This window comes from Octopus bimaculoides, chromosome 23 (assembly GCF_046866305.1).
Source record: "Octopus bimaculoides isolate indiv1 chromosome 23, ASM4686630v1, whole genome shotgun sequence".
NCBI classification, from domain to species: Eukaryota; Metazoa; Mollusca; class Cephalopoda; order Octopoda; family Octopodidae; genus Octopus; species Octopus bimaculoides.
Window position 1 is genome coordinate 24,500,761 of NC_142950.1, and position 17,125 is coordinate 24,517,885.

A 17,125-nucleotide genomic window follows, 5' to 3' on the forward strand; every position below is an offset into this window, starting at 1 on the left:
ATTCAAGAAGTAAAGAAACATAATTTGAAATGATGAGAGAGAGAGCGGGGAAACATATTAGAAATGATGGGAAAGAGAGAAGTGGAAGAACAGTGTTAAGCTGCCTTGCACTCAAATGATGTGCTCGCTAAAGATAATGAAGGAATCTCGAATTAGCCCCACAACAACACTGAGAATTCTTTAAGTATTGATGTAAGAGAGGTTGTATTCATCAGTCCAACTGGTTGAATCGTTTCAGTGTCGGAGAAATATCTTATAGTATTTTGTTACGACACTTTTCTTTGCCTTTCATCATTCTTTATGACCAAAAGCGTTCTAGCCATAATTATCTGGTCTTTCTCTCGGTCATTGCGCATATCTGACTACATTATACAGTATGCTCATCTCTCTGTATAATTTCAGGAAAATTTGACTGCTATTTCTAGTCTGCTTGATAAAATCTAGTTTTAATATCAAATAAGTTATATGTTTCGCCGAGATTATAAGATCCAAATGAGATCAGAGTTCTTTCCCTTCACTCATTTTTTTAATTATTTCCTTGCCGTATCTTCTTTAATAATCAATACCTTACATGTACTTTAATTATGAATATACTCTAATAATCCATATACAACATTATATTAACACTAATTCTTCCTTTAACAACCTCTGACTCCTGAGATTTTGTTTAATTCCGATGCTGAGGTAAATGGGACAGTCACTGCTTCCATTGCCGAATGGAACAAAATCCTTAATTATTGGGATTTGTTGGTGAACCATTTCTTCCCGCCTATAGCGTTTGAGATGTTTGGACGGGGCTGGGCCATTAACAATGAATTTCTTGTCATCATTTGCTCCTCGCCTAACCGAGGTGCCATGTGATGCCCATTCCAACGCCTTACCTGTTCCAACACCTTAACCTCGCCACCTCCCGCAGTAATGCCGCGAGCGTGTCGGCTTGCTTCCATAAGTTCTGTTGAACCTTATGGTATGCGAATGATTGAAGCACTTAGTGCTAAATATATAGGGCTTTTTTCTTCTATTTTTTTCTGTTTTTCTTTCTTTGCTTATGCCTGTGTTTTCTTCGGGTTTTGATTTGTATTTTAATGTGAATCATTTATGTAATGGTAAATTTTGATACTTTCACCCGCACGATTTTCACAAAGAAAAAAAAAATCTCGGATTTTTTTTTGTGCAGAATCAAGTGCCGAAAACCCCTTATTTTTGTTCTTAAAAAAAGGAAGTTGGGGACCGGAACCCCATCCCCGAATCATTGGAAACGTTTTTTTTTTTTTTCGTTAAATGAATTACGGTAGCCGCCCAAAATAATAGGTTTTCAGAATGTTAATAACCCTAATCTTCCCCAGCCCAAATTTTAAATTTTCAACTTTTTAGAAATTTTTTTCAATCCACGTAGAAAAATAGATTACGAATCTTTAAGAAATTTTTTATTATTATTCTTCACGAAACACTCAGATCCCTTTCCCCAACCTCTACCCATCAACTCCGAATGTTTTACTTTTAGATTTTTTGAAATGGGAAGTTTTTCCAGAAGTAATATCGTTTAGCTGTTGTTTCTAGCGTGTCGGGATTCCTAGGTGGTGGTCTGATACATTTGACGTCTGCTATTTCAGTATAATTCTACACATGCGTGAAACATCAGACAGAAGTGAAACATTCTGAGTTTTTGGTTTTTTGAAATCGGGGAGGTGATGGGTGTGTAGGGGAGGAGGGAATTAAAATTTGAAAAAAGAAAATTCCCAGATTCGTAATCTCTGTATTTTTCTACGAGGATTTTTAAAAAAATCGAAGAAAAGTTAAAAATTAAAGAATTAGTGTGGGGATCGGGGAAATAAAACTCTAAAAACTTGATTTTTGTGCAAAATCGTATTCTTCTATTTCTAAAACATAGAAACCCGAAGAAATTTTTGAGAAAAAAAAGGGTAATTTTTCAGATTAACACCCGCACGATCTTCACTAGGGTGTTAGGGTTAGGGTTAGGGTTGGGGTTAAGATTAGTGTTTAGGGTTACGGTTACGGTTAGGGACGGAATTCCCTAACCCAAACCCTAAAACTCTAACCCTAAAACCCTAACCCTAAATCCTAATCCTAATCCTAACCCTAAAACCCTAACCCTGACCCTAAAACTCTAACCCTAACACCCTAGTCAAGATCGTGCGGGTGTTAATCTGAAAAATTACCAAAAAAAGTAAAAAGCGCGGAAAACGGGAGGTGTGCGTATTCTTTACCTCCTTCGGCATTCCATTAATGACCACTCAACCTTTATATTTTCTCCATATATTCATACTTCTTATAAGACGAAGTGTGATTTGAGGGAGATTTTGGCTGTTAATTCTAGCGATTCGAAACCTACATACAGCAAAGTAGGGAAGAGAAAGGGAAGACAGATAAAGAAGAGAGAGAAAAAAATAGAGACGGAGAGAGAAGAGAGAGAAAAAATAGAGACGGAGAGAGAAGAGAGAGAAGAGAGAGAGAGAGAGACATAGACTCGCAGAGAGCAAGTAAGGGAAGTAATTCAGACCGACTTCCACTTCCTGTTTAACTTCGATTCAGAAATGGCTGATGTTTTAGATGTCCAAGAACCGGCAGAAGAGTTTGAAGTCGACGAAGAAGGAGATCGTGAGTGGGACTTTGCATATTCTAGTCTTTATTTATCGTTTATTACTGATTATATTATTTTTGATATTACTATTACTAACAGTCGACCCACGTTCATGAAAATGATGATCATTGTGTCGTTGGTGACATTCCGCGCTCTCATCACCAATCGGAACATTTTTATTTCATTGTTGTTTGTTACTGTTTTGGGAAAAGAATAAGATACGACGTTTTTCTCTGATAATTATTGTAAAATATTTCGTCTGTATGTCTATAACAGACTGTTTATCATTATGTAGAACGTTGGTACTGAAAGTATCACTTTCAACAAATCTGTTATATATATGTGTATTGTTTTGGTGTATGTATATATATATATATATATATATATATATATATATATATACGATCGCGTCTGTAAATCGTGATCTGATAATCATATATTACCGATAAGAAGAATAAATCCTCCTGACTACATATTTTTAGTCTAGATGTGAAGTTAGATCCCGACAAGATATCCCTAGCAGTCGGAAAGTCCCACCTGGGACTTTATTTCTCAGTGAGACTACATACGTTCAGATACAAGTGTTTATCTCCATAGTTTCAACTCACTGTATTGGTACTCCAGAGTATATCTAAATATAGTTGTGTCTTGGCTCATGTTTGTTTTTTAAGAAATATCTACCGCTATTTACACTCGATATCTTGCCGAAAGAGATGTAGGTGGATTCTACTTAACACTGAAATTCATTAATTCAGTCCTCATGTCAGGTTACCGAAAAAGCCCTCCTGGACCTAATTTCACAGGGCCACTAAATGCTGGTATGATTATATATTTATCTATTCATAACACATGCTGTATTTGTAATCTATTAAATATTATTAGTATTAACTTGGCATTTTATCTTTCGCTAGTTTGATAAAATACTTGTTATATATATATATATATATATATATATATATATATATATATATATATATATATGTGTGTGTGTGTGTGTGTGTGTGTGTGTGTGTGTGTGTGTGTGTGTGTGTGTGTGTGCAAACGTGGCTGTGTTGTACGAAGTTTGTCTCCCATCTGCATAGTTCTGGGTTCAGTCCTACTGTGTGGCACCTTGGGCAAGTGTCTACTATATCCTCGGGCCGACCAAAGCTTTATGAGTGGATTTGGTAAACTGAAAGAACCCCGTCGTGTGTGTGTGTGTGTGTATATATATATATATATATATATATATATATATATATATATATATATATATATATATATATAAATTTAACAAAAACATAACAAACGGAAAATTTAACAGAAAATTCGTAGCTAATTCCTCATCAGTCAATGTCCAAAAGATTCTTACAATTTCGCGTGTGTGTATGTCTTTGTGTTTGTCACCATGACTGCTTGACAACCAGTGATAATGTGTTTATGTCCTCATAACTTAGTTGTTTGGCAAAGGTGACTGATAGAATAAGTACCAGGCTTTAAAAAAATACTGGGGTTTGATTTCTTTGACTAAAATTCAAGGAGGTGCTCCAGCATGGCCACAGTCTGATGACTGAAACAAGTAGAAGATAAAATGAAAATTCATTTAGTCGTTTCTAATCCTGAAAGTGCAGATCATCTCCTCCACTCCCCCAATTCATTAATCCTATCCCAGATCTTATAAGTTGGTGCATTGACACTTGTATCAACACTACAATTCTTTGATCAACTTTCCTAATTTGGAAACTGATAGGCTTTGATGTCAGAAGGAGGTTCCAGCTGTAGAAAACTTTGCCCCCAACATGCTTTTGTCTGATCCATGCAAGCATGGATAAGTAGATATTAGTACAATAATGATGATAATGATAGGTGTATTATCATAGGAATGAAGGGAGCCATCAAGTTAGATGATGAGGATACTGTGTTAATTAAAGCAGCAGGTATAGGCCAGAAGAGTTCAATGTTCTTCCATGCTGGCTTGGGTTGGACAGTTTGACGGGAGCTGGTAGGGCTGGGGGCCACACCAGGCTCCATTGTCTATTCTGCCATGATTTCTACAGCTGGATGCCCTTCCTAATGCCAATCACTTTACAGAGTGTACTGGGTGCTTTTATTTGGCACCATCACCAGTGCTTTTTACATGGCACCAGCCCAAGCATGTAAATAAAAAGATAAGATTTGATTCCACCAGAATATATTGTTTATAATGTCATTACCACTCACCTTGTTTTTATATACCATGGTTTATTGCTTCCTGCTTAGTAATCTTATTATTGTGACCAATAAAGATATAATAATTTTCTTGTTTTTCCCCTTTTTACTTTTAGAAGGACTTCAGAAACTAAAAGAAAAAGCTAAGAAAAGAAAAGGAAGAGGTTTCGGCGCAGGTTAGTAAACTGTTGTAATATTTGGTACATTTTGAAGCAGTGTGAAAGAAAATAACATCTTAATCTTTTTCTTACTATATTTCTAACCAGAATACACCCCTTTTGAGTTTCAATTAAATTCTAAAATAATTGTGAATTTAGACTGATTGGTAGGAGCAACAGTTGTTGTTGTTCACCCTCTCAGCTTATTCTTTGAGCAAATGACTGCACAATGAAATACTGAAAAGTGTTTAGCCTCATAGAGAGCACAAGATTAATTTCTCTACTGCTGGTCCTACAATATGAAGCTAGTATGCTCTGCTGAATGTACAGTATTAGTATGCATGTACAACAAGGTGCAAATATATTGTGAGGAAAGTTAGGCATAAGAGGAATTAGATGTAGTGTGCACAAGAGAAGACTGTGCTAGTTTGGTCTTGTGATGTATATGGACGAGGACAGCTGGAACTTGTGGAAAAGGAAGACATGGGACAAAGTATCGAAGACTGATCTCAAGATGTTGAGCTTTATGAAAGAGATGACAAAGGATAGAGATCATGGGCGTTTTACTGTGCTCAAGAAGACCTGTCCATTACCACAAATATGATATCCTAAAACCAGTCAGTTTTGTTTGTACATGCAAGGTCATCTCCTAGCTTCTCTCTATCTGATACACCAAACATTCTACCCCCATTTTCGTCTTCCCCATATCTGTGGTACTACTCAGCTGCTGTACTCACCTGAAAGTAGGTGTGGCTATGTGTTAAAATGCTTGCTTACTAACCACATAGTTCTTGGTTCAGTCCCCACTGTACGGCACCTTGGGCAAGTGTCCTGCACTACTGCATCGGGCTGACTAAATCCTTGTGAGTGGATTTAATAGACAGAAACTGAAAGAAACCCGTCTATATATATATATATATATATATATATAATAGTACCATGTGACTGGCCCTCGTGCCGGTGGCACGTAAAAGCACCCACTACACTCTCAGAGTGGTTGGCGTTAGGAAGGCATCCAGCTGTAGAAACTCTGCCAGATCAGATTGGAGGCTGGTGCAACCCTCTGGTTCGCCAGTCCTCAGTCAAATCGTCCAACCCATGCTAGCATGGAAAGCAGATGTTAAACGATGATGATATATATGTGTGTTTGTGTTTGTCCTCCACCACTGCTTGATGACTGGTGCTGGTGTGTTTATGTCCCCATAACTTAACAGTTTGGCAAAAAAGACTGATACCAGGCTTAAAAGAAGTACTAGGGTCAATTCATTCAACTAGAAATTCTTCAAAGGCTTTACAAATATATTTCAAAAAGTTGCTTACTTCTGGCATATTTGTGCAAGGGACTTAACTCTGCAACTGTGTTATTGAATAAATTTCCATTGTTTGAATTAATTCTTTTAATGGCACTGTCAAAGAAGGGCAGCACCCTTGAGCCCTTCTTGTATTGCCTCAGTGACTGACTGATGGGAAAGAAAGGCAGAAAGAAACCAGAACTCATGGATTACTTTTGTAGTGGGTAGGAACTCATTGACATAGTTATCTCATCTTAAACCAGAGACTCCACTGAAAGCGACTGTCCAGTGGTGTTGGTATTAGACTGGGAGATCGATTAAGTCCACTACCGAACAAAGCTATTGTCTATTGTTATCTGTATTGAGAGTACAGAATGGATTCTGCTGAAGGCAGCTAACAATGATGGGTTAAAGTGAGTACTAAATTAGGCCTACCACCCTAGGTAAGGTTGAATGCAGGAAGTTGAGAATGTGGGTGTTTTCACATATATATTTCCTAGATATCAATTCCTGGGAATTGATTTTCAGTCTCAGAGCTGAATTTGTGCCCCATTTAGTCTCTGTAAATTGGAAGCTGCACAACTCTCATTCGAAAAAGCATTCCAAGTTATACATTCATCTCATCCATTCCACAGTTTTATAAGGTTCATATCACTAACAAAGTAGTACTATTTACTCTTATTTCAGTAATAATGTTCTCCACATAAACCCACCAGTTAACAGAGAAGCCTACTTTTAAAATATATTTGTAAATTGCTTTATATTTAATCCTTACCATTTAATCCTTACCATTCACAACTATGTTGTAACACTATAATTATTTTATCCAAGTTCTCTTTCACTCATTAAATTATTAAGCACTGAATTTTAACTGACCACTCATGGTGTAGGGCCCATGAGCCTGGTTAGGTTTTAAAAGGGTGCAGTGGAGGCGCAATGGCCCAGTGGTTAGCGCAGCGGACTCGTGGTCAGAGGATCACGATTTCGATTCCCAGACCGGGCGTTGTGAGTGTTTATTGAGCGAAAACACTTAATCTCCACGAGGCTCCGGCAGGGGGTGGTGGCGACCCCTGTTGTACTCTTTCGCCCCAACTTTCTCTCATTCTTTCTTCCTGTTTCTTGAGTAACACTGCGATGGACTAGCGTCCCGTCCAGCTGGTGGGGAACACATACGCCATAGAAACCGGGAAACCAGGCCCATGAGCCTGGCTAGGCTTTGAAAGGGCGAAAAAAAAAAACTCGTGGGGTAATCACTGCCATTATGCTTGAAAATGAAAAGAAAATTCTAGACAAATTCCCTCAATAAAACAAAAAATAAACAAATATGGTGCAAATAACACTTTAATATGGGGTTACATGTGGTTTACAGTTGCAGAAAAGGACTTTAAAATTTACTGAGTGATATGGGGACAACTCTCTATATGTTTCAGTTTTATTAATCTTCATCAGCAAAATATAGTTACCACCATTTTTGTTGTATTAGTAATGAAAGAATCTCCAAGTAAAAAAACGACATTGTAGACGGTAGATGTTACTAATTAGTATATTTTAATGAGATATGTTCAAAGCAACAGACACACCTGGTTTTTTTTTGGGGGGGGGGTTATTATTATTTTAAAAAAATTTAATTTTTAACCTGATGAAATAATGTTTTTTTTGTATTTCAGATGGCCAGACTAAAAGTGGTGTGGAGGATTATGAGGTGATGGATGTTGATGATGATGGGGGACCTGGACCGCAACGCTGTGAGTACTCTTCTTGCATGAACACTTCTTAATAGTTTTGGTTTGGTATTAATGCATCGAGCTATGGAATCATTAGCAAGTTGCATAAAATACTTAGCATTTCGACCATCTTTACATTTGTTGGAGTCAATAAAATAAGTACCAACTGAACACTGGGGCCAATGTCATTGATTTGCCCCGTCCCCTTGTGCCAAAATTTGAAACCAATATTGCTTTGTGCCAGTGGCACGTAAAAAGCACCCACTACACTCTCGGAGTGGTTGGCGTTAGGAAGAGCATCCAGCTGTAGAAACTCTGCCAGATCAGATTGGAGCCTGGTGTAGCCATCTGGTTTCACCAGTCCTCAGTCAAATCGTCCAACCCATGCTAGCATGGAAAGTGAACGTTAAACGATGATGATGATGATTTAGTAAAATTCTTTATTCTTCATCAACCCTGTTTGAGCTTAGCTGTTGAAAGTAGAAGCCAGATGATTTGGAGATGTTACCTGGCGTCCTATGGAGAAGTTGTGGCTCTCATCATTTGCTGAATGTCGTTATACCAGAGCTGGAAGACATGTATTTTTACAGAGAACCTAGCTGATATTCTGGTATTTAACCCTTAGTCACTCATCATCATCATTTAACGTCCGCTTTCCATGCTAGCATGGGTTGGACGATTTGACTGAGGACTGGTGAAACCGGATGGCAACACCAGGCTCCAATCTGATTTGGCAGAGTTTCTACAGCTGGATGCCCTTCCTAACGCCAACCACTCAGAGAGTGTAGTGGGTGCTTTTACGTGTCACCCACACGAAGGTCAGTCAGGCGGTACTGGCAACGGCCACGCTCAAAATGGTGTATTTTATGTGCCACCCGCACACGAGCCAGTCCAGGGGCACTGGCAACGATCTCGCTCGGAAATCCTACAAAGGCCAGTCAGGCGGTACTGGCTCCAAATGTGGCTATCCTGCCTACACTATTCAATTCTTCCTGTACAATTTCATACTTTATTGAAGTAATTGCAGTGGGTGTGGTCATATTTGGAGTGTTGATCCATAATGCCTTGTGTTTCCATGTTCAAATCTTGCTGTTGCCTCATTTCATACAATAACTCTTCTCCTGCAAAACAAGACGGATGGTTATCTCAAGGGAGCCTCACCTGCTAGAATAATAGTTCAATCTTCCTCAACTCTCACTCTGTGCCTTAAAAGTTTTCTCAGCAAATTTTTTTACTATGGACACTTTGGTTCATATTTATTTGGATGAACCCTCCTAGCCATTCGATGTTTAGAAAATCCTATCAGGTGCAGTCATGGCTGTGTGGTAAGAAGTTTGCTTCCCAACCCATGGTTCCAGGTTCAATCTCAGTGTGGCACCTTGGACAAGTGTCTTCTACTATAGCCTCCGGCCAGTCTGAGTGGATTTGGTAGACGGAAACTGAAAGAAGCCCATTTATGTGTGTGTCTTTGTGTCAGTGTTTGTCCCCCACCACTGCTTGACAACCAGTGTTGGTGTGTTTATGTTCCTGTAACTTAGCTGTTCAGCAAAGAGACCAATAGAATGAGTACCAGGCTTAAAAATTAAAAGAACTGGGGTTGAGTTTTACCTCATTCTACCTGGCTGGTAAACTCTATATCACCATTTACTGCCTGTTTAGAACAGTCACCCAGCTGTGAATATTCAGCCTATGTAGATCAATAAACACACACACACACATACACACACACACAATTGCTGTCATCACCATCATTTTACATCTCTTTCTCCACACTTGAATGGGTTGGACAGACCGGTCTGCTCCAGCAGTCTTCTCCATCGCCTGCTACATACAAAACCTGTTCACCCATGTTGTTGTTATGGTGGTGTGTGCCATATTTCTTTTGAGTGATTTCACCAACTTATTTACAACGTAGACCTAGATATAATTCATCATTCCACTATCACAAGTTCTAAATCAGGTCTGAGCATTCCCCTTTAGTTTGTTATCAGCATCATCATCATTTAACGTTCACTTTCCATGCTGGCATGGGTTGGACGGTTTGACATGAAGCTGGTTAGCAGGGAGCTGTCCAGACTCCAACTGTCTGTTGTGACATGGTTTCTATGGCTGGATGCCCTTCCTAATGTCAACCACTTAAGAGTGTGCTGTATGTTTGGAAGACAACAAATTTACTTAGCTTGACATATCTTATCAAATACAGCAAGTCACTACATCTCCTGATCAACAAATTTTATTCATCACCTGTGCCCAGCGTCGCCTTCCTGGCACGTGTAAGGACATTCGAGCGAGATCGTTGCCAGTGCCGCTGGACTGGCTCCTGTGCAGGTGGCACGTAAAATACACCATTTTGAGCGTGGCCGTTGCCAGTACCGCCTGACTGGCCTACGTGCCGGTGGCACATAAAAGCACCCACTACACTCTCCTGGTTGGCATTAGGAAGGGCATCCAGCTGTAGAAACTCTGCCAGATCAGATTGGAGCCTGGTGTAGCCATTTGGTTCACCAGTCCCTCAGTCAAATCGTCCAACCCATGCTAGCATGGAAAGCGGACGTTAAACGATGATGAATTACAACTCTTGACCATTTGCTGCAGCCTGGAGCACACATCTGATCTCTCCTAATGTGATTATTGTTTGGTTGTATTTTCTACCTCCAGCTGTTGAAGGATGGATTCTCTTCATTACTGGCGTCCATGAAGAAGCACAGGAAGATGATGTCTATGAAATATTTGCTAATTATGGAGAAATAAAGAATCTGAATGTCAACCTGGATCGAAGAACAGGTTTCATTAAGGTAATCTGTCTCTTTGTTATATTCTTGGGAAAATATTTTAACTCAGTTGAAAATGAGTGCAATAGTCAACTGAATAAAGCTCCTTAAACCATACCCTGGATTAGTAGAGCAGGAGGCTGAGTGTATATTAATAATATATTAAGAGCACTAATAATAATTTTCTACTGTAATAATACTGTTGTGTTTTTCTCTGTCACAACATATGAATGAGAAAGGAAGGGATGATGACAAACTGGTAGTGGGAGCATTTCAACTCTGTGAATATGTGTGTGTGTGTGTATGTATGTGAATGTTTGTGTGTGTGTGTGTGCAATGGAAGTGTGATGGTGAACATTCAATGCTGAAAAGAAAAATCAAACAGCGTTTCAACTCTGTGAGTATGTGTGTGTGCATGTACATTGGAAGTATGTGAATGTTTGCATGTGTGAACCAACGTTCTTTCAGTAACAAACAACGTTTTGGTGTCACATCTCAAAAGTCAACCATTAGATAACACTGACAAGTGTATTAATTTAATTTACCATCTGTATTTATAAATAAAATACTACAATTAGCTGTCATTTTTAATGTCATGGGATCAGCTAGTAATAATAATAATAACGGTTTCAGACTTTGAAACAAGGCGAGCAATTTTTGGCAGAGTAAGTTGATTCTGTTGGCCCTGGAAGGATGAACAGTAAAGTCAACGTCAGTGGAATTGAACTTAGAATGTAAAGATAGACAAAATGCTGCTCAGCATATTGCCAGGTGTGCTCAACTGGTCCTAATTTTATCGACCCTGAAAGGATGAAAGGCAAAGTTAACTTTGGTGGAATTTGAACTCAGAACGTAAAGACGGATAAAATACTGCTAAGCCTTTTGCTCGGTGTGCTAATGATTCTACTAGCTCACTGCCTTAATGATGATGATGATGACGATGACGACGACAATGATGTAAAATGTTTCAAACTTGAGCATGAAGCCAGAAATTTAGGGCAAAAGGGAGTAGTTGATTATATCGAAGCCCAGTACTTGACTTGGACTTCATTTGATCACCCCAGGAGGGATAAAGACAAAGCTGACTTTGGTGATACTTGAACTGAGTTCATAATTGTCCGTTCAGTGCATTCCATAGCTCTCTGATCGTTTAGTCTACTTTAACTATTGTTTTCCATGCACATGAAAAGAAAACCTGTCCTCCACAGCAGAAGTGTTAAGGCTACTCTCCCTTACAAGAGTCCTGGACCGGTGTCACATAAATGGCAAAGTTTGAACTCATTTTCATTCCGATTACTGATCTTGGATTGTCTGCTTAGTTTTGGTAAAGTTGGATGTCCTTACTACGAGATCATCGTGGTCAATCATCATTTAACTACTGTTTTCCATGCTGGCATAGGTTGGACTGTTTGACCAGAGCTGGTAAGACCGGCGGCTGCACCATTGTCTGTTCTGGCATGGTTTCTACAGCTGGGTACCCTTTCTAATACCAACCTCACCACAGAGTGTACTGGCTACTTTTTATGTGGCACCAGCACTGATGTTTTTAATGTGGTACCAACACAAGTGCTATTTATGTGGCACCTGTGCTTTTTATGTGGTACCAGCACTTATGTTTTTAATGTGATACCAACACAAGTGCTATTTATGTGGTACCAATGCCAGTATATTTCCTAAATTATGTCATTGTGTTTCTGTTTCAAACAGGGTTATGCTCTCGTTGAATATGAAACATTCAAAGAAGCTCAAAGCGCAATGGATGCCCTGAATGGATCTGATATGCTTGGACAGAAAATAAACGTTGACTGGTGTTTTGTGCGTGGACCAAGGAAAAGCAGGTAAAGGTTTTGATTTGTATTCAAATTGTTGTAGTTTTTCTTACAGCACACTCTTCACAAATATCACTCGATTAGTTTCCATTAGTTTTCCTGTTTTAATTGGTTTACATTTTCTGTATTTCATTACATTATGCTAACAACTTTAATTCCATTGAAACACATTTCCCATGTATTGTAATTAATCTTTGAGATTTTTCATAGAATTTATTTGGTAAAACAATGGACTTTTCATTGTAAGTCAGTGTCAAGAAGCTTAATAAAGATGATATTAATGCTATGAAGGAAAATTTTTAACTTCAATTAGAAACGATTTGATATTAGCTGTCTTGTATCTGTGGAGCCAGAGACAGTCTTGAATTGAGTTGGAATCAAAAAGGTTTAGCATTCAGATTCCTCTGTCAAACGTAATGCTTATTTATTCACATTGGTTTGAATTAATCATTCATTATCCTGTAGCTTTGAGATTTCAATGACATAATTATTTATTTTTAGAATAATATTTTAGTGTGTGTGTGAGAGGCTGGATCTGGCCAGTTTGAAGATAAAACATATAATCTTTTGGCTGGACATGGCCAGTTTAAATGCTAATGAATTAATGGGTTTTCATTCTTGTTTCTTGGGTTTTTTGCAGTCGGAGCCGGCGTGACCGAGATAGGGACCGAGGAGACAGAGAAGACAGACGAAGGCGCTGATGGGAAAAATTATTTTGTATCAAAATCCTTTCATTATTTTTTACTATTGTTGGAGTGTGGGAGTGGGGTGGGATTCATCTTCATTTTAATAAACAACTAAAACAATTCAACTCTTTGTTTGGATCTTGTTATTCTTGTATTTCTGGTGGCACATAAAAAGCACCTTTCGAGTGTTGGGTCTCAAGGAGTGAAAGTGGCTGATGCTGGTGGCACGTGAAAAGCTCTTTTTGAGGAGGCAATGACGAATGACCAAGACCTTTGGCATGATGTCGTGCTTGAGAAGAGGACCCATTGCAGTCATAACAAATACTGGTGTCACGTAAAAGCACCCATTACACTCTCAGAGGGGTTGGCGTTAGGAAGGGCACAGCCAGCCATAGAAAACCGTAACAAATCAGACTGGCGTCTGGTACAGCCTTCCAGCCCTGGTCAGACCATCCAACCCACACCGGCATGGGCAACAGACATTCAATGATGATGATTTTCCTTCTTATAGCATTTCAATGGAGGTACAGTACCCATCACTTATTTGGGATCTTTACCCTTTGAACGGCACATCGAGAAATTAATTTTTTGTAACTAAACACTTTCAAACTTCGGACACTGGTAGAATGTGTCATATAAAACATCTTTTACTCTTAGTGATGTTGAGAAAAGTTTATATTTTCAAAGTTATTTCATGTTACAGTTGTCGTATATCGGTAATTTCAACCGATCAATGACGTATTCAGCTGAATAAAATAACTGCCGTTGTTTGTCAACAACAACTTCCGGCGGTGTATATTTCGTTTGTGTGTGTGTATATATATATATCGTGTGAGGGCGCGTGGCTTAAGGGAAAGGGCATTCGGCTCACGATCGTGAGTTCGATTCCCGGCGACGCGTTGTGTCCTTGAGCAAGACCCTTTATTTCACGTTGCTCCAGTCCTCTCAGCTGGCAAAAATGAGTAGTACCTGTATTTCAAAGGGCCAGCCTTGTCATGCTGAGTCTCCCTGAGAACTACGTTAGGGGTACATGTGTCTGTGGATTATTCAGCCACTTGCATGTTAATTTCATGAGCAGGCTGTTCCGTTGATCGGATCAACTGGGACCCTCATCGTCGAAACCTATATATATTGTAAGTATGCAGTTGTGGCTGTGTGGTAAGAAGCTTGCTTCCCACCCACGTGGTTCCGGGTTCAGTCCCACTGCGTTGCATCTTGGGCAAGTGTCCTACTATAACCTCGGGCTGACCAAAGCCTCGTGACTGGATTTGATGGACGGAAACTGAAAGAAGTCCGTCGTGTATGTGTGTGTGGTGGGGTTGTTTTGTTGTGTTGTTTGCGTCTCCGTAACTTAACGGTTCGGCAAAAGAGAGCAATAAAATAAGTACCATTCGACTAAAACTTCTTCAAGGCGATGCCCCAGCATGGACACAGTTTAATGGCTGAAACAAGTAAAAGATATATATATATATATTGTATTTATGTCTGTATACACGTGTATATTGCATCATTTCACTTGTCAGCGCACGTTCCGTATCTTCAGATAACAAAAATTTCAGTTTTCGTAATTTCTTTTCTAAAACCGAAACAGTCTTGTATGGGAATTGATGATCGATGTTTCAATGCATTTTTAAATATCACCTTAATGGACATATAATCGATTCATTCGTCATTAACGAGATAAACATGCACTCAGTAATGAAAACATACATAGCCTTGAAGAAGGAAAAAAATGCAACTCCATTGAAATTTATTCATTTTGATGTGTAAAATTAATTACGTGTAGTTAGTGATGGATTTCGATATCGTAGTGATGGTGATGGAAATATTAACAGATAATACATTCAAACTTTAGAGAAATCCCCACGGAGATAGATGATTGATTATAGGAGCAACACATGTCATAACAAGGTTTTCATTAACATACAAGATACGTCAGAAACAGTAAAAAAATATTCGACAATAAACAGCCAAATAGGAATCTGATGAAGTAGTCTCACAATCTAAGAGTCCGCAGATACGAATCTGAGCACTCAACTGGTCCAAACGCCAAACTCTGGCTGTAAAGAATAAACATAGGCCACAAGTGGAGCAGGTCAGAAGCCAACACCTCACTACATCGTGAAAATGAGGCTGAGATTGCTTGGAAACGTTGATGTGTGTGTGCGTGAGTGTTTAACTATAAAGAGGGTCTCAAAGCGACTAGTAGTGGTCTGCGTCGGCAAGACGTGTATTAGTTAATTTTACTGTACTCTTTCTGTTGATTTTTCGGCGGGATTCTGGTTTAACCTCATAGCTTTGGGGGGAGGGGGGAATTTTCAGAAAATTTTGGTGAATTTGTGTTCTACACACGGGAATTCCTACGATTATGAAAAAAAATTCTTTGAGCCCCTCCCCTTCCATAAATCCCAAAAGCTCCACTCTTTTACGAATTTTTGGTTACATCCCAGCAAGGGACGATCCTTGGCTGCATCATCATTCCATTAAATGTGTTTATGGGGAGAAAAATATTGAAAAACAAGAGTGGTTGTGTGGTAAGTAGCTTGCTTATCAAACACATGGTTCCGGGTTCATTCCCACTGCGTGGCACCTTGGACAAGTGTCTTCTACTATAGCCTCGGGCCGACCAAAGCCTTGTGAGTGGATTTGGTAGACGGAAACTGAAAGAAGCCCGTCGTATATATGTATATACATGTATGTGTGTGTATATGTTTGTGTTTGTCCCCCCAGCATCGCTTGACAACCGATGGCGGTGTGTTTAGGTCCCCGTAACTTAGCGGTTCGGCAAAAGTACCCGATAGAATAAGTACTAGGCTTCCAAAGAATAAGTCCTGGGGTCGATTTGCTCGATTAAAAGGCGGTGTTCCAGCATGGCTGCAGTCAAATGACTGAAACAAATAAAATAGTAAATGTCAGACTGACAAAAAAAAAACGAGAAGGTATCAGGTGGTCGTGAGATGTGTTTAAAAAGACAGCTAAATCACCCTTAAATCATACGCATAAATTTTTTTTCCATAAATGTATGAATTCCTGTTTGTAGAACACAAATTTGCAAATTCCCCAAAAATAAAAGATAAGGCGTTATACGACCAGCTAAACCAATATTCTGCCGATTTTTCTACATACACACAAATATATACACACACGCACACGTATGTATACTTAGACAGACAGAGTCAGATACACAGATAGATAGATAGATAGATAGATAGATAGATAGATAGATGTGTGTGTGTTTGTTTGAGTGTGTGCATCTTTGTGTTTGTCGCTCAACGTTTGGCAACCGGTGCTGGTTTGTTTGGAACTCCATAACTTAGCTGTTGGACAAAAGAGGAATCTGTAAAATAAATGCCAGGCGTAAAAATGTTTACTTGGGTCGATCTGATCGACTAAACCCTTCAAGATGGTTGCTCCAGTATGACCACAACCAAACAGTAACGTGTCTGAAAGAAATAAAAGTATAAGAGACTGTGCGTGCACACACACACACACACATCCATATTACATATGTATGTGTATATATAAATGTATATGTATGTATGCATATATATATATATGTATATACATATATATTCCTGTCTTGGTTTGTGTTTGCCACCTTGGAATCCTCTGTGTAGTGGGTTGATCCACTACTCAGGAAGAGACTATTCTAGAGTATGTTCTGTCTTATCTTCGAAACGTCTAGTTAGAATAGAGACAGCTGATGAAGGGATATTCCAAGTGGCTTTCCGTTTTCCTATGTGTTCGTTCCGTTGTCTGTAGTTCATTGTTCTAACGTCCTGTACCCTGATATGCATATATATACACATGTAGATGTAAGTATGTACATATATGTGTGTATACATGTATATATATTCTTTATATATATATATATAT

General features: G+C 38.9%; 1 protein-coding gene across 1 annotated transcript; it reads left to right on the top strand.

Annotated features, from left to right (window-relative positions):
* Positions 1 to 2,467: 2,467 nt before the first annotated feature.
* LOC106876598 (RNA-binding protein 8A) lies at positions 2,468 to 13,374 on the top strand. The gene is made up of 6 exons (XM_014925210.2): positions 2,468 to 2,619; positions 4,906 to 4,965; positions 7,907 to 7,984; positions 10,622 to 10,758; positions 12,442 to 12,572; positions 13,204 to 13,374. The coding sequence occupies exons 1-6, from the start codon at positions 2,556 to 2,558 to the stop codon at positions 13,262 to 13,264; spliced, it is 531 nt and encodes a 176-aa protein (XP_014780696.1). The 5' UTR covers positions 2,468 to 2,555; the 3' UTR covers positions 13,265 to 13,374.
* Positions 13,375 to 17,125: the final 3,751 nt, after the last annotated feature.

What these genes read in the sequence shown, in the direction of transcription:
- LOC106876598 (XM_014925210.2), top strand. Translation starts at nt 2,556, where the DNA reads ATGGCTGATGTTTTAGATGTCCAAGAACCGGCAGAAGAGTTTGAAGTC. An exon ending in AGGAAGAGGTTTCGGCGCAG is followed by an intron (nt 4,966 to 7,906) that starts GTTAGTAAACTG and finishes TTTGTATTTCAG; the next exon opens with ATGGCCAGACTAAAAGTGGT. An exon ending in GAAGAACAGGTTTCATTAAG is followed by an intron (nt 10,759 to 12,441) that starts GTAATCTGTCTC and finishes TGTTTCAAACAG; the next exon opens with GGTTATGCTCTCGTTGAATA.